At 38.7% G+C, this 19902-nt stretch overlaps 1 protein-coding gene across 1 annotated transcript in view; it reads left to right on the forward strand.

Moving 5' to 3' along the window:
* The window catches only part of LOC136444437 (thioredoxin domain-containing protein 12-like), a 102003-nt gene that overhangs the window by 78787 nt on the left and 3314 nt on the right, over nucleotides 1-19902 (forward strand). Inside the window, exons 5-6 of the mRNA XM_066441984.1 lie at nucleotides 6457-6526; nucleotides 14889-14972. Coding sequence (XP_066298081.1) covers nucleotides 6457-6526; nucleotides 14889-14972 — 154 coding nt within the window. The remainder of the gene's footprint in view (nucleotides 1-6456; nucleotides 6527-14888; nucleotides 14973-19902) is intronic.

Here is a 19902-nt window from a genome sequence, read left to right on the forward strand (position 1 = left end):
AGTGGCGCATGTGTAGAATACACTGGAGGTTCCAGAGCCTTTGTCTTAAGTTCATCCAAGGTCCTAAAGGAAGTGTCATAACTGCCACTCAGACTGTCTGATTCCTTCAGACTCTAAAGGCAGGACTAGATTCACGTGAATCAAAGTTTGTCATGTTCACATCTGAAATCAATGCATATATACGAAGGAACTGACTTTATAGCATGATGCATTTTAGTGGCTTCAGTTCTACCTACAATCCATCAAATGTTGTCGTAAATTTGAATTTGATGAAGTTCTTGGTGAATGATATAAAATGGGGCTTACCTTTGAATGCAATCTCCTTTAATGCACATATATCCCGTCTTGCGATATTGAAAGAACAGTCAATTTGGTATGATTCCCATGGATTGTGCTGCCAGTAAAAGACTAAGTCCAACAGAGATTTGATGGCATGCTGCTTTGGAAGAGGATCCAACTCTTGCTGATCAATATTGTCAGACGGTTTGATGGGGATCACTTGCAAATCAAGGGATTCTATCGACAGAGTTGACAGAAAGGATGTCATGGGACATGAACATGGCAAACAAATCCTATTCTTGTAAGGTTTAGGTAGCCGTGACGTTCCCATAAATCAAAAGAAACTGGGATCTACATGACCTACATTAGGGGTGGATACCGGTTCGGCTCGATCAGGTTCGAGTTCAGGTTCAGGTCCAGAGGTTTAGGTTCAGGTCCGGACCTGAACCTAAACCTGATCCTGTCTAGATGATATCTTACTCTTAATAATCTTACATTTTATCAACCCAATTTCAATGTTAACCTTATTTTTGATGCATTCTTTGTCAATACAGAGAGGAGACACAGAGCACTAACAGGCAGATAGAAGATACAAGACACTTTCATTTTCAACAAACGTCTTTGCTCAGAGATCTCAAAAAGTCACTAAACAAAAAATCACTCCAGACTAACTTTTAGACCTAGGAGCACTGTGCTCCTAACTCAAAAAAGTTAGGAGCACCAGCAAAAATCTAGGAGCACCACTACAAAAAGTTGGAAGAACAAGCAAAAGTCTTGGCCATACCAAATAATACTCCTATTAACAACCGGGAATAAAATATTTGAATAGATCATAAAAGATAAAAGCCTACATTGATGCTGCAGAACAATTGGCAATTCAAGTTATTCAATACCTTCCTGCATACTAAATGATACTAGTATGAGGGATTTTTAGAAAAATTGGGCATAGGTTCCCCGGCTGGCCCCAATCCGGGGGCCACGGTGCCTCAAGTTCAACAAGTTGAAAAATACACAATGGCATTTTTTACTTGGAACAAGGCAAGTAATGATTCACATAACCTTGAATGATAAATAAATAGATAACTCTAAAATGTATCTATTGGTTTCATGACCAAAACAAATAAAGTCACATTCCATAATTTGAAACTTTTCTGCTGCCATCAAGTTCAACATTTTTACAGGCATTTTTTTCACCCCAACCCTCTGTCTACAAATAATCCAAAATACTTTAATATCCTTGAAATTCTTGCTCAATAGGATCAAAAATTATCTGTTTGTTCGGTTCCTTTGAAACGCACAGTTCAAACTTCGCGCTTCAGGACCGCGGCACCGCCATCCAATGACAGGCCGACGGCATGGAGAAAGCTTTGTAATTCAAGGCTGTAGATTCTAGACCGCAGCAGAATGAAAGTAGCACCATAATGACGGGCAGATCATGAGTTTTGAAATGATATCGGTGACAAAGGGAAAATTTAATATTTTTTGGGGATAAAACTCCACTTGAATTGATTCATCGATTTTTGATCGTAAAAATTATCACTTGAACAGGTGAAAAATGACCGCAGGAAACAGGCCTTGCATTCTGCTGCGGTCTACAATCATCATGGCGGCGGTCCTGAACGCAGAGCGCACGGCTAGCGCTTTACTTTCATCGGCAAATTTCTGGCGTTTGAAACATTTTACAAATCAAACAAATACATCACAAAAGAGAGAAACTTATATCCTTTATTTCTATGGGTAACTTTGCCACTAGGAACGGATAGTTTTTGTACCGCGGGTGTGGGAACATGATAGAAAATTCACCTACGGTAGCGTTGGAATACCTAAATATTTTCAGCTTACCGCTAAGTTCTGCAGCCATTATCCTGGCGCAGATCGTAATTTTTTTGATTGTCGCACCGTGCGACCGTGATTTTAAATCCAGTCGCATTCTCAAAAAAAACTGGTCCCATGTGCGACTCACACAGTCGCACTCACGAGCGCTGCCGGGCGGGCGGCGGCACTCTCAGACTCGGAAAAAAATATTTGTTGCATTACATGTTACTTTGTTTTGACTTCCGGGTCCAAAAAACCGGTTCACGACATTCGGTTTTTTTGAACCGGTTACCGCATGTTTTTCCGGTCCAAACCGGTCCAGTCGAACCGATATCCACCCCTAACCTACATACATGGCATTGGGATCAAATTGATACATGAAAAGTCAAGGGAAATGTAACAGCTGCTACAATGTATAGCAGTGACTGTAAATCTTGGCTACTTTGTAACATAACCTTCACCGTGACCTTTAGCAATGCCAGAAGTGTCCTTTACCTTGTCCCTGCTGCTGACAACTTTGCTGCCAAAATACTATAAAACATTAACCCTTATTGCTCCTTAAAGAACACAGTTTGTATACATGTACAGTGTACCTTATCAACTTGGTATTGGTGCTGCTACCCTTTAACCAGGAATCCTTAGTAAAATGTCTCTTAGCTCTAACTGGCCTGGGGGCAACCTTTGGCGCCGTCACTCCGGGACTGTGCCTGAATGTCGAACTTGTAGGCTCGATGTGGAAATCTGTAGCAGTTCCCTGATGATGGATGCAAGGAAAGGACATTAGAAATACCCACTGTGTCTAAGCCAGTTGTGGAAATCCCCGTAGTCATCACCATTAGTGGCATGCCGGCTTAGCTGAAAATCGAACACACCATGATTGCTTGCTAAAGCTGATAAGCATGACCTCTCAGGAGAAAGTTTTGCACAGGCAATCGCTTCAAAGTGAGAAAAAAAAAGAAACTTTTGCACAAAGTCTTTTAATACTTTAGCCAAAGAATACATCAGGCAAAAGTTTCGTCTGCTTTCATTTTCTTAAAAGCTTATTATTATGTCAAAACAACCTGGGATTGAATATGACATTGCCAACTGGTACATAGACATTCCAGTTATCATGTAAGGTGAACCATAAAAGGCTTTCGATAGCTCTTCTTTGGAATGTGATAAAAGACAAAATGATTCATTTTAGTGTAAGAATTAACTTGAATTACTGAATAAAGTCATCAAGTCGTAATTACTGCTGGCAGAAAGAAAAAATCAAACACTGGAAAAAAAACTGTAGAAAGTGATATAGACAAATGTACAGTATATGGTAGCCTTCTAGCCTGGAATCCAGCGTTGTTAGCTTTAGTCCATCTCCAATGATGGCAAGGTAATGATTAAAAGCTATTAGTAACAAGCCTGGCATCCAGGCTAATGACCTGCCATTGCACAAACTGAAAAGTGGTGAAGATTCTAATGTTCAACTTGGTTAGCAAGCGTAAAGATTGAGCCAGCAGTTCCATCCAGAGGATGGAACCCAGGCTAGTAAAAGTTTCCCAATAAAGTTGTCTTTTTTGTTCAGTTTTCACAACTTTCTTTTCTTTGCTCACTAGACGTGTCTGAAATAGCAAAATAGGAACACATGCTGCAGCTGCGTTGCATTGCCCACTAGGTGATGTTGTTGCCTTAACTTTGCCTTTACGACAATTGATTCTTTATTATATTTTCTCCTCAATAGGGCATTTGATGTAGCTGTTATTCTCAAGGGCATTGAAACATAATGCACTTGTATTGTTTAAACCTCCCTTTAGTGCTGTAACATACAGAGATATATTGATACAAATGGGGGAAAAAATCAATAAAGTTAGCTTAATTTTACAACATGAATTCTGCACCTCCTATTAAAAGTGTGTAACTGCATTTTGAGTTGTGGCAAATCGATGCTAAGGTACTTTTGTAACTAGATGCTTCACATTTAGCGAGTTATTAGGCAGTGAAAAAGCATTTAGTACAGATCTCTGTCAGTACAAAATCAATGTGGAAATCTCTGTATTGATGGAAACATTAATATTGTCAACAATGACGACTAAGGATGATCTGTGACAATTTAGATGTCATAATCCTAATCATTTTGACAAATTTCTTTTTCTTCAAGTCACAATTGCTTTACCTATAGGGGTCATTCTCTGAAGAAATCTTGGGTGGAACAACTGGGGACAAATATTCTTCCTGAGACTTCCTGGTCAGTCCTTTCAAGCAAATAAAGAAAAGAAAATTCTGACTCTGTGGCTGATATATCTAAAGCAATAAAAGAAATTCTGCTCAAATTAGAATGCTCACCATTATTCTAACCTAATGGTCATGTTAAGCTGTTAATTCCCTTGCTAATGATGCGTACCATCAGTGTGCACATTTTTCATGATGCATACCATTTGCGTGCACATTTTTCACACCGCGTGCAGTTTCCAAGCACATCCTTCACAAACTCAGACAGGCTTGGTAAATCAATTCAGTCAGACTCGGCAAAATTCACTTTTGCTGAATGACAAAGATACATGAGATGTCTTATCTTATAAGGTTGAGTTATTAGGGAAAATGCAATTGTCAGTAAAGTTTTTTCGTAAATAATGGCAATGGATGGTTGGAGCACTTTCCAATACCCTTGTGTGTTCCTGTAAGTCTAGAGAAGACGGGAAATTGGATACTCAATGCTGAGCAAGTGATGGATAAGATAATTGAAATCTACACGTATTAAGTATTCAGCCATGGAACTACTGTACCTAAGGATGAGCACTGTATGTAAAGAATGCTACTTAACAGTCCTTAGATTATGGGCAGTGATATTTAGATTAGAGCAAAATGGAATTATTGGATGGATAACAGCCTTTTTATCCTTCTACTTTTTTCTAAGTTTTTTATAGTCGCATGAATACTTGCATGTACTAATGCTGTTTTGATCATGTGTGTTAGAACACATTTTGATTGACTGACTAGCTTTAACCCTCTTCATGCTGCCAACGCTTTGACCATGCAAATTTACCAGTACTGTTATGCCAAAAGGCTACTCAGTGGTTAAAATCTTCTCGTATTATCCTTCTACAACTGACATGTTGGTCCTGACAATGTTTTACTAAATCAGTGATCACATCAGATGAGGAAAACTCCTTGAAGCTCTCCCTCCAGCTATGTTCACCAATCCATCATCCAGGAAAATCCTGCCATCCAGAATCCCTCCTCCATGGTATTGATTTGGAAGTACTGATGTAAAGTGCATCAGGCAAATGCCCGTCGGCTGAATCTGATACGCTGCACGATACAAATGTGTCTCAAGTTCACAAATAAATGGACAGGCTTGCCTGCAGCTAGTGATGCTATCGAGGTTGATTTATTGCTCAACAATTCCGAAATATCAACAGATCTTCCGCTTTTGCAGGTGTAGTATTACAGAGATTGGATCTGTTTTCTTGTAAATCTGTTGTAAGACTTTTGATGGTTTTGGACTTTGTTATCAGTTCTTATATAGTGTTCTGTGAATAGTGGATCTTGCAAATAAGTTTTAAGTGGCAGCCCATAACTTGGGAGTTCCATGAACTACTTTCACCTGCCTGATGTATCCTTCAATTGTTGTTCTTTAGTTATTGGATTGTCAGTTGGGCTACTTTTGGGAATTTGGCACGAATGGGTTGAAAATTAAAGAACATTTTGATAAGAGATTGCACCATGACTAATGAAGTTTTCTTGAGCTGAGGACGTTAGACAAAACTCCCTCAAGACTCTAATGTATTCTATTGATCTCAAGATTCAATTACACCCATAAAATGCCAGGATGCACTTTTACGTGCCGTCCCTTGGTGGATATACAACCCTCTTTTATCACAGTAGGGATGAGCAACCCACAAGTTTGCTTCTCCTCATAATCAGATACTTTGTGGAGACACTTTTATTACAAACCAATTGGGAAATGAGTAAAGGAGAATTAGTGAGGATTTTCACCTTGTCCAATTGAAAGTTGTTAAGTGCCGGTGTTTTGCAAATTTAATACCATCCCCGTGAAGAACCATCACAGACATTTTTTACAATAGTCAATACAATAAGTGTAATTTCCTATGAGTTACATATAAGATATTTCAATGACAAGTTTTATCGACTTTCAATCAAAGCTGAAGTTACCGGTGTTTCAACACCAATATATTCAGCACCAGGGACAGGGCCGCAAATTGTGAAAGCTATGTGATGCCTCCTGGTGGATATAGGTTATTGTAAGGTGTATTTGGATGGACAATGTGTACATCATGTTCAAAATATGCTTACATTTTACCCATATGATTGGTGTATTGATTGACTGATTACCCTTTTTTCTTAAACTTTTTTTCTTTGCTGCAGGATGATGAGGAGCCCCATGGAGAAGAGTACACCCCTGATGGAGGATATATTCCCAGGATCCTTTTCATGGGTAGGTCTAAACAGCTCAACAAACAATAAATATGTAATTTATGTATCAGTTGTCCTATGTTCTTTGGACCCTCTTGGAAATCAACAAGTCTTGTTGAAGGGGCAACCCAGATGTTTTGAAGATGAAATGAATAAATGAAATATTCTGCATAAAAGACTGTACTCTAAAAGTGCTATACCTCCGTTTTTTCTTTTCTTTAAACATGCCCTTTGAATTTGAAATTGAAGTTGAAATTATGAAATTGTAAACTGTACTAATAATATGCTGTGACATGTGACAAGATTGTACAATGATATGGAGGGAAGCATGCCCTTTCGGCAGACTACATTCAGCAAGAATTTGATAGATATTGTCTAAAGTTTATTAGATGTACCAGATTCCAATTGTCTGTCTGAATCTAAAGTAACCTGCATTTTATGATGGTTGTCATCATAATGATCAGCCTACATGAGGGAGGGTTGCTGTCATCCTAAAACATGTCATTACTGATGTTACGATGAATTACATCTGGAAGACTAGGGTCTGTTTCAAGACATCCTTGACCAATGCCTCTGGCGTCCTTCCAAAAAGAGTTCTGTTCATTTGTCAGTGATAGGCTTGCTTTCTTATGAAGAGTTGGCCATTATTATAGTATTTTGTTAGCCGGTTACTTCCTCCCAGTTTGCAAAAATAGGATTGAAAAGGATTTTCACCATGATGTTGTCGATTTCATATAACGATGATGCCTTGCAAGAAGTTTTGCATTTTTAGGAGCTGTCTAAATCAATATTGAATTAATCTCTGCGTCATGGCAGTTCAGTTTTTTTAATCAACGTTTTACAGATTGCTACTGAATGTGATTTTCTACTATTCCCTTTAACATTTTGTATCTCTACTTGTGTGCAAATTGCTATTCTAACTGCAGACAAACATCCAGAATGGACATTGGATCTTATAAGCAGGCAAAGGCCTTTATTAGTTTGTGACTAATTTGGGGATTATGCTAAGCTGATGAGCGTCAATAAATAAAGTTGAACTGTAATGGATTCATCACACCTTAATGCAAGGTTGTTGATATTCATTGATGTGTTTCCAAAATGTAGGCCTTGAGATTATTGCAGCGATGTCCACATTCCTTTCTCCATTGATTTTCAGTGTGATTCTCCTTGTTCCATTGACCTTCTAATGGTTATTGGATTCAACATGTTTTCAAATGGAAATTGCAGTACCATCAGGAAATAGGAAGACTTAAAGATTTTCTCCAGTTTTCCTTGAAGAATAGGCTTCATTTGCAGCTATTTTCTCAGCAAGACTAGAAAGATAGGGTCGATACATGTGCATCGATTACCTGGAAACAAGAGGCTTTACGTTATGCCCCCATCAATAATAATTTTCCTTCTTGAAAGAAAGTCTGTCACCTATGGTTACAGTTTTTCTGTAGCATGCAGAGGTATTTCTAGAATAAGAAAGGAAGGTCAAGGAAAATGCTGCCATAGAATGCCATGTTTATACCTCTGAGTCACTATTCGTATGAGCAAGAAAAAAACAATTACCTCCATGGGTGTAAAAAGAAATAAGACTGATTGTCTAACATGCACATGAGGAGAGTATACCAAATTTCCACAGTGCATTCAGTCTGCTTATTCTAAATGATGTTACAATTTTAGTCCTTTTTTCTGTTTATTTATTGAGATTAACCTGACATCTATAAAGGTTGACATTATGGGTAACTATCACTTTTGACAGAATGAGAAATGTTTTAAGAATTACAGCTCTTCCTATATTCTTGTCTTGCACATTGTACTTTTCAATTCATTTACAATAATCATAGCATGTCCAAAACACGAGATTCAAAAACCAGGAGTTCTGCTGCAGTACCATAGAAAGTCACTAGAAGGTCCATTATCTGACTTGACTTTCGTTTTCACCTACCAAATGTTGTAAAAATCCATCCACTACAGTTATGCTGTTCATATACTACAAACGAACCCAACAACAAATGGCACCAAAAAACATAACTCTCTTGGCAAAGGTAATAATTATTAATGCAAGGTTCAAAGCTTACCGGTATCTTTCTTGATAGACATTGTCTTATTATAAGACAATAATAATGTTTTTTTAACTTTCAATCCAACTCAAAATTAGTCACTCGCCATGCAAATTTTCAACTCTCCAGTCTTGATCTATCTGGTGTGTAACTCTCTTCTGACATTTTGGAAAATTTTAAACTTTGATCCAACACCAGGAGTTGAACTCACCATGAATTTTCGGCTGGATACTCCAACCTTCGTCAGGTGGTGTTGGACCAAAGTTTAAAATTTTCCAATATGTACTCTACCAACACAGATGAGCTTTCATGCTCTTCTGACATTAGTTAGTAAAAGTCCTTCCCACTTGAGATGGTAAATAGGGCAGCCCCCATGTCCGTTTCTGTAGCCCTGAGCTGCACTGTCAACTTTGTGCAATCACCACAGCAAGGGGCGAGCCGTGTGTGTGTTTAACTGCCATACTCTTTCCCAGTGCTGAGTGCTAAACAGAGAAAGCATCAAAAGTACCTATTTTGTAGAAAGTCAATGACTCAGCTGGGAGTCAAACTCACGACCCACTGGATGTAGGCTCACTTGGCCGTTGCACTGGTTTACACACTTCTAACATACTTCCGGAAACATGGTGTCAGAAGTGGATTAAAGGTGCCTGGAAGTTTTATTGCATTTTCTTGTATGCCTCAATCCACACAATATATTACTTGATACCAGCCTTTTCAGTTTTAGCATCCAATTCCATGCCTGTAAGTTGTGACTCTTCCCTTGTACATGAGAAAGGGTTCGTGGCCTTCTTCACGACTCCTCTTATGGGCAGGATGTAAATGTCTCCGAGGTCAACATCTTCCCTTGGCCTCAATCTGCGCTGACAACGTTTATGATGGGTCACTAAAAATGTAGTCAAAAGTCCCTGAATCATTTGGCCTTGCCAGAGATGGTGTATGCTTTTCAAGTTCAAGCTGTTATTTGTAATTTTAAGACTGCATTCAAACTGTTATGTAAAACATGTTCAAAAGACAAACATAGACACTTGTTAACTTTATACTTCAGTGATGGACTTGCATGTGTTTGTGCATCTAGAGGCAAACTAGTCTCCTGCAAGGATTACCAATAATGGAACTTTAAGAATTTAGTCTTCTCCCTGCTAAGGAAGCAAATAAGTACCAAATTTGTATTTGGTACAGAGTTATGTAGCAGGAAGAAGGTTAGTTATAAATGGCCTTCAACTACAGGTGCTTATTCGGTGCATCTGAACTACATTAATTTGTGTTGGAAGAAAGTGTAACTTTGAAGAAAGATCATAGCATTTTGAACAAATCAGACGACACTAGGTTGTGCTACATTATGTTTTATAATCTGAGCCTTATTTGTTCTTCATGTCTACCAAATTTTTTGTCTCTTGCCATTACAGTTTTCTATTTCTGGCCCGTTTTGCCAAAAATTCAATGACATTTCAACAGAATCTGATGGTTGATGTGTTTGACAAATTTCCAACCATTTGCTGAACTCACACCCATGCATTACTGGGTACTTCTAATTTTCTATGCTGCCTATACCTAGATCACGGGAACACGCTTTCCAATTTGGCACCAGTCCAATCTCTCCTTGCCTGTCAAAGTCTCCTCTACAATAGGAAAAGGTCTGATAGGGTTTAAGGATCACCAGCTACAGATTAAGTTCCTGAAATGAGTCTGGACAGGCCAGACAGATAATCATACACGCGGCTGAGATTTCAAATGACTTCATAAGAAATGTTAAAATGTTCTGATCTTATCACTCCCTGCCACTGTGTCTAACAAGGTACAGACTTTTTCTCAGACTCTGTTTTTATGTCAATCTTCCAGTTCAGCTTCTTTTTTTACATTTGAGATCCAACAAATAGAATTGGTGTGGCATTATGGGAAGAAAAAGTTTTCCTGGTAAAGGATGGCTGGTTGAGATAAAGGATGGCAATGCAACTTCTTCAGCCCTGTACTGAAGATTGATGGTTTACCTCCAACAATGTAATCTCGGCTTTGTTCATTCAGCCAGGGAAACAATACCCAAGTTCATGGCCTAAAACCTGGAGGTGACTCATGCCTGCTCATTCAAGGAATCTGCAAATATGACAGAGTTCTGTTGCTGTCCAAGGCCATTCTTCCTCATAAATCATTCAGTAGTGGGCCTGCTGCCAAACCAGAAACTATGTTCTGTCCAAGAGTTCTATCCCTGAGAATATTTTCCAAGGCAATTATGATATAGAATTTCATAACTGCCCAGGGAAGGATATAGATGAAATGATGGAAGGTGGGGAAATTGACCATTTGGAGTGGTATTGCATTGCTGTATATGATGTCCTTGCACGCAATATTAGGAAAGCAGCCAATTGGGTTCTCCTAAGCCAGTATTAGGTCATAAAAAGAGCAAAGGTTCACCCATCAAAGCCTTATTCGTCATAACGTTTCTTTACTTTGCTGGGAATGAAACTTCTTTCATATTTTCTAATCATGAAAAATCAGTGGCCCTGTGTGGATGCTAAATGTACGTTTTCCTTATTCTGTTCATCAGAAGTTTCTGTGAATTTGAATCCAATCAAAACTTCTATATAGCTATCTTCACCTTTTTCAGGGTCTCTCTATGTATGCTACAGTACATGTATGTGTGCCTTATTCTGTTCATCAGAAGTTTTTGTGACTTTGAATCCAATCAAAACTTCTACAAGTATCTTCACCTTTCTCCTCATCACAGATGACAGGTTCGTCTGAAGATTGAATTAATTTCAGATCCAATTTCTGGCTGTCAGGTGAAGAAATATGCCGTCAAGATGCCCCAGACTTAAGATGTCCTTCTGTTGCCAGCAGAGGGACAGTTAATAAATGGTCCCAGCGAAATGACGAATACATTATAAATTATGCACATCCTTCAATGTCAGTAACTTTGGTAGGCTTTCCTTGTCTATGTCAAAAGTGAAGGCATGGAGCTAACCGAACTACATCTTTTCCTTCTTGCCAATTTTCAGCAAATACCCAATTCAGTGTCCTTAAATGCACCTCTACAACATGCTGTTGATTAGCATGTTTCATAGTCTGATTCATAGTACTAAGAAGGAAGTTTTATTAGGGACCTATCTATAGTAAGGGTTTTTACTTGCATATTTAATGACTCATAATACCCACCTGCAATTTGCAATCTTTCCTAGATTGCAGGTACTAAATACCATGTAAAAACTCTACTACAGATAGGTTCCTAATCAAACTTGCTGTTTACTGGACGAGATGACTCACAGTGTAGCTATTAAACAGCAGACTCAATTTCAAGTTGTAGTGGTGTAATCAAGGACTCCAACTAGGGTATTTGCTGAAAGTTTTCCAAACTACAAGTAGTGAAACTTTGACAACTAACGTAAGAGACAAAAACTATTTTGATCCCTGTATTACTATTATATGTGGCAGGTGTCCAAGACATTCCATCAACCTCAAACCTGTTGAATGGTAAGGGCCAGACATGATCAATAGCATCCGGCTGCTTATTTTTAATAGACTCTCACATCAAGCCGCCCATTTTGACATCTCTTATGAAATTTTCAGCAAAGTCATTTGAAATCTCAGCTGCGTGTATGATTATCTGTCTGGCCTGTCCAGACTCATTTCAGGAACTTAATGTGTAGCTGGTGATCCTTAAACCCTATCAGACCTTTTCCTATTGTAGAGGAGACTTTGATAGGCAAGGAGAGATCGGACTGGTGCCAAATTGGAAAGCGTGTTCCCATGATCTAGGTATAGGCAGCATAGAAAATTAGAAGTACTCGCAGTAATGCAAGGGTGTGAGTCTGTAGCAGCACAGAGTTCAGCAAATGGCTGGAAATTAGTAGGAAATTTGTCAAACACATTATCCATCTGTTGAAATATGATCTCCAGATAAATGTTATGGGTTCTTGGCAGAACAGGCCAGAAATAGAGAACTGGGGACAGAGAGGGTCAATAATGTCAAGTGAGGGTGAATTATTAACAACTTGGGGTTTATAACAATGAGTAGGAAGGAAAAACATTGACGCTTACTCGGGAGACAGCCCTGTTAGCCCCTGTATGAAAAGTAACAAAGCGCTATCCAATGCTGTCCGATTTGATAGAAACGCCATTTTTCTTTAAAACATGCGGACAGAGCAAGATTTTGAACACCTGGGGAAGAAATAACAGCTCTTCTACAAAGAATGATGCTTGGTCTGTAACTCTTTCTCCACCTGTTTATACTGTGCGAGCATACTTTACATTTATACTGTTTTTTTGTTGTTTTTTCCTTTTGGAAAAGGAAAGTGCTTGACTTGTACCCTTTCCTTACAAAATGTAGCTGACATTCTAAACGGCACCCCTGATAGTTCTAAGACTTTCCAGTCAATGCACAATACGCTGCATTACACAAACGGTATCTACACACATTACTTCTATGTATGTCAAATTCATCCATGGTTGAGCTAAATGTTGAGAGTCATTTTATTTACATCAGAATGAGTTCTAGCCTGTACAACATTATTGCAATCTGCCCCATGGGAGACATAAACATGTCACACTTGGGTACCTGGTAAGATTTAATGGCTTTATAATTCCTTTCTTAAGTCAATGTCGTGGGAATTAAATTTTTTTAAATCAAGCCCTATTGAACTTTGCAAGTCTGTAATCTAATTTGCTTCCCATGTTTCATACGCAATGATAAAGTTAGTGCTCTCCGATGAATATTTCATTTTTATTTATCGATATTGATATACATGTACTTGTGGTGCATAAATCCTTGAGAAAAGACCCTAAGGGTCCAATGGACTCATTTTAGGGACGCTGAGAAAAGTGATGGCCAGTTTTGAATCCATCAATTTCATTTTTTTATCGTTGGTTACATCTACCTGTACCATGCTATAAGGATTCTTCTAGGCCTTGGAGGAAGTCCCCAAACATTTATTTTCATTTTTCCTTGTCCTGTGATAGTTCTGTTTGAAAGTTCAGAGTGTTTGTTCATGAAAAGTATAGTAAAGCTCTGTATGTCACTGGCCTGTGTCGAGATACCAGCATGTACTCGTACATCATGATCAAAGGATATGGCAGCCTTCTCACCTACATCATATTGCCTAGTCATGGCCTTCGGTGGAGATTTTGTCAGTGTCTTTTGTTCAAAGGCAAAATGAAACTCACTGTGTCTGTATACAATCATGTAGTACATGTATACAAAAAAATACCTTTTTTCTAATATATTTAGTATATACTCTGATTGTGATGGGTAGCATGTACATGACTGCATAAGGTTCCAAATAGTTAAAGAAAAAGTGGTCTAGCATTGATCTAAGAACTCTTACTCCCTGCTTTGTCCAATACTTGGTAACCATTAGCAACAATGTCAACATTAGGTTCAACTTAGCATAATCCTTAACTCCACTTGGCTCCACTTTGAAGATTACAAGATAGCATATTATTACATTACATGCATTACTAACTGGCTTTCATGTTTGAAAACCTCCACAGGGCAAACACTCAACAGCGTCCACTAGCTCATGTTCTAATGTGAAACCTATGAACCGTAGTAACTTCTTGAGTTAAGATAAAACTCTCCTAGGAAATGTGCTAGCAGGCTATATTATATTCCCGTTCAAGTACTTGTAACTATCTACCTAAAGCCATCAGAACAGACTATCGGTTGCTCAAACAGCAATGAGAAGTGATCTTATCTCTTCGCTTCTTCTGAAATGAAGCCTCTTGTATGCTGCATGGCTAGGCATCTTATTGCAGTGTCTTATCTGTGGGTTTTGTCCTCTAAGTTATTGGCTCCCACCTTGTGAATGAGTGTACCACCCACTCGACACCCAGGTTGCTCCAAGCCACAAGATCTAATAACTGATAGGACCATTATGGTATGTGTAATGACTAGAAGTTGACAGCACTTTTTAACAGCACTTGCTGTAAAGTTTGGAAGAATAGATTTTATGCATTCATGTTAAACTTTTACGACTGATATGTTTTATTGGCCTTAAATGTACATAGCTGTTTTTTAACCCTCTCCATGCTGAGGTACTCTTTGGCTACAGATCTGTGTTATCTACTGGATTTGGCAGCAGGAAGAAGACCAAAGGAGAACTCATGTTAAGAAAACTGTGTACCATACCAACTTACCAACACATATGGGCTGCTAACCCTTGATTAATCAAAGCCTAATTTTGCACATATTATATTTTTTAGCAACATACTGTAATGTTGCCGAAGACTTTTGTTTACCAAGATTGTGATAAATACATCTTTCAAATGTCAAAAGGCATGAACACATGAACCTCCAATGATACAAACCATCAAAATTAACCTTCCACTTTTCATTTTTCCTTCCAGACCCAGAGGGAAAAGTGAGGAGAGACATTGTGAACATAAACGGCAACCCCAGCTACCGCTACTACTACCCAGACCCCATACAAGGTAAGCTACCTTTCAACACACATCCTGATGAAATTATATTTTAGTTTTAGACAATATGTTTGTACCACCTATGCCTGAAGGTGGCAGAGACTTTTTGATATCTTAGACTCACAGCTGGAGTGATATCTGGTTACAGTCACATGATCAAATTGGTTGGTCACATTTCCTGAAGAAGGCCATAGTAATGGCAGAAGGTTTGATAAGTCTGAATCTTTTGATCTTGTGAGAAAGTTAAACTTTTTTCACATCACTAGCTAAATACAGTAAGCTCCAAGTTCCTATATCTTATGATAATGAATAATGTACCCTTGAAATTTCTTTCTATTTTCTGTCCAACACCCTTGCCAATCAAAAGTTCCATAATATGTATTAAGATGACCTATATATGATATCTTCTCTACACATGATAGTACATGTGCCACTGGATAACATCTTTCTAAAATGATTAATGATGTTATAGTTATAAAGTCTTTTGATTGAACACACACACTGCAAATATTAGACAGTCTATTTTACACCTCCATTCCACTAGAGTGGGGACCTCGCTGTTAATGTATAAAACAAATTCCTGTATGTTTTGTTGTCTTTTTAGTCATACTTTGACATTTGTATGATATTCCTTTTTTGAAGTCAAGGATTACACAGGTCAAATTTAGGTCACAGTGAAGTTCCTGTGCAATTGTCGTCTTGTGGAAATGTGGGCCTTATTACATTATTTCTTTATAGATATTGGAATAACCTTAACTTTTAGATACAAATGTTGACAACTTGAAGGCAGTAATTACAGAATTCCTGCCATAAGTCAGTTGAACCAAGCTGCTCCTATGTGAGGTTTATTAGTCCTCCAGCAGCAGAGAGTATACAATATAGTCCCATAAATTCCATTAGAGCAGTGTGGAATGGCTATCTTCTCTCTTTATTACATTGTTCTTTAAGCCAGAATGGGACTCATTTTGCTATATGTCTCCATTTTGATAGTATATACTAGCTATATCAGATTTTTATTTTGTACTCAAGGTGAAATATAACATCTTGCATTGGGTATTATTTTTCAGTAAAACAAATAGTCTTTGGCATTGTCTAGCATAGTCTTTGCACATGTAATAACTTTTCACTTACAGTTCTGCTAATTGCAAGATCTTAGAATGGCTTTGTTTTACCTTATCACTTAGGAATATGAAAAACAGATTGAGGTTGTTGTGTCAATATGCTCCAGAGTATGATATAAAATATATGTAACATTACTGTATAATTTGCAGACCAACTACTTGCAGAAACCTCCAATTGATGTAACGTTACTGTACCAGTCTTGTAGAGAAAAGCCTGACCGCCAATAGCTGGTCACCCACCAAAGTTTCCCTATTAGACAGTTCATAAAAGTTGAATATTGGCAATGCCATTACTAGGCCAAAGGTCAAACATCTCTTAGACTAACAAGTATTTGTTTCCTCAATCGCTCTGTAATCCCTGTGTTCAAAGCAGTGACAAATCTCCCGTATCCTCCCATAATTGGATCCCTGATGGCAGGCTTACTGCATAATTACCTGTTATGGCCATGATCTTCAATCTGAAACTTTTAACTCAAGCTTGGAGCTTGCATTCCTTTGTAGCTGTCTGAAATTTTTCCGTGACTTGTGCATAAGATAGCAATGTAGAGTGTTATTTAGAAGTTGTGTTTCTAATATTGAAGAGATGCCTGTTTTTGCTGAGTGAGGCTGGCAGAAACTCTCTGGTATATTTCGGTTTCTTTCCAAGCTTGGCACCACTAATCAAAGAACGGCTTTACCCTGCCAACACCTTCAGACATAGTATGGCCCATTTACGTAAGTTCTTTCTGGGAAGATAGCCAAATACCCACTTCAGGTCTTTTGAATAGAACCTCAAGAGAAAGAAAAGAAGACTTTAGTGCTCCGGCGTGTGATTTATCTTGTTGAAGTTATTCCCATTGCTGTGCTGACCATACTAAACACTCATCTTTAAAACTGAGCAACTGTCCTGTAGAACAAGGTCAGCGAATTTCTTTGCAGCAGTCCAGTCGTTAAGTCCTGGATTGAGGCCTCAGGTATTGGCAACAAACTTATACTATATGCATTATATTGCTGGTTAGGGTTTACACGTAGTACATTCAAATATACAAATACAGAGGGCTCCAATCCCCATCCCTGTGATCTATTGCTTGTCTATTCTCCAATTCATCAATTTGCAAGATATTGTCAAAAACAAAAGTACCGTGGATGAAATCAGACGTTGTCAAAAATAACAAGTACCAGTACCTTCTTTTTTCTTTATCTTCAATCTGATAGCATCCATCAAGTACCTTGATTAATGGCTGAGATTGAAGATTTAGTCCGGCAAGAAGAACTTAAGGGAGAGGAAAGCACAATATTTCAGTATCTGTAACAGATTCATGTGATTCATGTTGGGGTTTTGAAGAAATCCTGCCATCACTTTCCAGGTGCATAAAAGTTCCAAAAGTAATCAGAAACTTCAGAGAGTGATTGTTGTCGTCGTCTGCGAGCACAGACAAATGAAGGTACAAAGAATGATGGGGCGTAACGCGGAATTCGTGGATCAAGGGGATTTCGGCGTTGATGAAATTTGCAGCAATATCGTGTCAGACCTCTTGGTATAATTTGACACAGGGAAGTAGGCATCAAATGGATGCACGGCGCTCTGCTATAACCTCAAGAATGGATCCATTTCTCTCTGTCACCTGCAAAAGTAAGCTCATTTCCTTGCCATCATTTTTGTTGGGTTCCAGAGTCCTTCATCACACGACCTTTGCCCTTCTACAATACGTCTCCGGCATGGGGCTGTCAGTCACGGAGCGCACAGCAGGGCGAACACGGAAAAGGCGGGAAGATGCCGAGCAGAAAAGAAGTGTTCCATCATGCCTTAATGACCGAATTACGTTCCCCTGCACGCCCTCTTCTCCCCTGGTGATGAAAAAAAGCAATATCTTCTAAACCGTGTCTCTTACTTCTTGTATTTACGTGACAAGTGCTGTGTTTGAAGTAGCTGAATTAGGACAGTTTTAATGCTAGTAATTTTTCATGCGTTCCCCTGTGAGTCAATCACAATGGTGTTTGTTCAGCAAAATGAGTGGCCTTGCAATTTTTTTCGACATACGCCCCTCCGCTTCGAAGAAGTAATGAAACTGGGCCAACCCAAGAGCTTAGTTTTATTGGATTTCAGCGAACTGTGCACTCCTTGGGCAGCTTGGGACTTGAACTTATTTCCCTCGCAAAGGGTAGGATGCATGGGCAGTGTGAAATTGTGTGTCATTGATGGAAGGTGCAGGAGGAATCATCCTTTTCCAGGTGTCCCTCAGAGGGCCACAGTCCATTTAGTTTTCAGAGGGGACACCGTAGCTTAACCCCCAAGCAACGTCAGTGTAACGTTACTTTAAGAAGGTTGTAGTACAAGATAAAGAGGTACATCTGCATTGAAAGGAAAATTGTGTTAAACCAGGAAGCAGGTGGATTTTGAGATTGCCCGAATGCAGTACAAATAGCTTGACACAGAACAAAATGAAGTCTTTTCCTAGAGACATTCATGCCTGACAATCTCCAGAGGAATGTGTAACTGTAAGGGCAAAATTTGGACGTCAGGAGATTTGGGGATGGAACCAGGTACAGTGTAGTATTCAAGAGGTTACAGGTACATGTCAGGGTGCGATGACTAATGACGTTTAACTTTCAACTATGTCAATACCATAGAATACTATTAAAAGCTGTGTTTTTTTTACTTCTATGTTGGTGCATTGGATACTACTACTACATTGTACTACTGTAATAGTACTTCTCTATTACTTATTGGGAAAAGTGCATACACTACACTAGAATACACAATACATGTACATGTGCAAGTCACTATGATATGAGATAACTATCACCTTAGCGCTCCCTATGTGAGCTTACATAACACTAGAATATAATCTAGGATTGAGATATTTTTCTGACTGGGGATTTGGCAGAAGCTCCGATTTAGCAGCAGCTACAAACCAGACTTAGGTATAAAGCCGTCTGGAAATGTGCAAGGCTGAGTCAAGTGATAAGGAATATCCCATTGGGACAAAGGCAATGGAATATTGCAGAACGTCTGCTGGAATTTGTCTTGTGGTATGAAAACAGCTGATACCAGTAGCTTGTAGAGCATAAGGGAGGCATGGTCTAGGTTATGTGAAGGTCTTTCTCAAACATGTAGGAAGGAAGAACAGCTCACTACAACAGCCTAAGAGAAACACTGTGAAATAAGTTTGTTAAGTGTAGGATCAGGATCAGTATTTTGTATGATTTTTAGAACAAACAACATGCTAGATTTCTATGTACAATGACCGTCCCTTTGTAAGTTGAAACTTTCCTTCAAAAGACACTTCTCAGATGACCTATTTCGAATGTCAACCTTTGTACCCATACAATCCCTTCCCCGCCCCACCAGTGGACTCGTCCACTCTTGGTGATGTGGCACTCCGGCTTTTGCCAACAGAAACATCCTGTTCCTAGATTAAATGCCAGTACTTACAAGTGCTTGTCTTGTTGTACGGCCTTTGTTTAATTTTGGCTGACAAGCAGCTTGCGGACTCTTGCATTAGTTAATTGGCTGATAGTGTTGAAATATGTGTCAATATACTTATTACCATGAAAATATTTTAAGTATATGACTACAACAGTATTCAACAAATGATTCGGTGGTAGCTTTTGCTGAGAGTCGAAAGATATTAATGTGGTTAGTTGTAAGTCAGGTGATTGTATCCAGAACTTCTTTGGTTAAAGGAACATGTCATTGACTTGCATTGGATCACTTGGTTTTTACACGGATAGACTAGTCTATTGATAGAAGCTGTGTATAATTAAGCCCCTTAGTTAAGTGCGCTTAGGAAAAGGTATTGCCTCATACAATTTGATGCAGAAGTGTGGCAGGGGTTGGA

Source organism: Branchiostoma lanceolatum, chromosome 11 (genome assembly GCF_035083965.1).
Source record: "Branchiostoma lanceolatum isolate klBraLanc5 chromosome 11, klBraLanc5.hap2, whole genome shotgun sequence".
In the NCBI taxonomy this organism is placed as follows: Eukaryota; Metazoa; Chordata; class Leptocardii; order Amphioxiformes; family Branchiostomatidae; genus Branchiostoma; species Branchiostoma lanceolatum.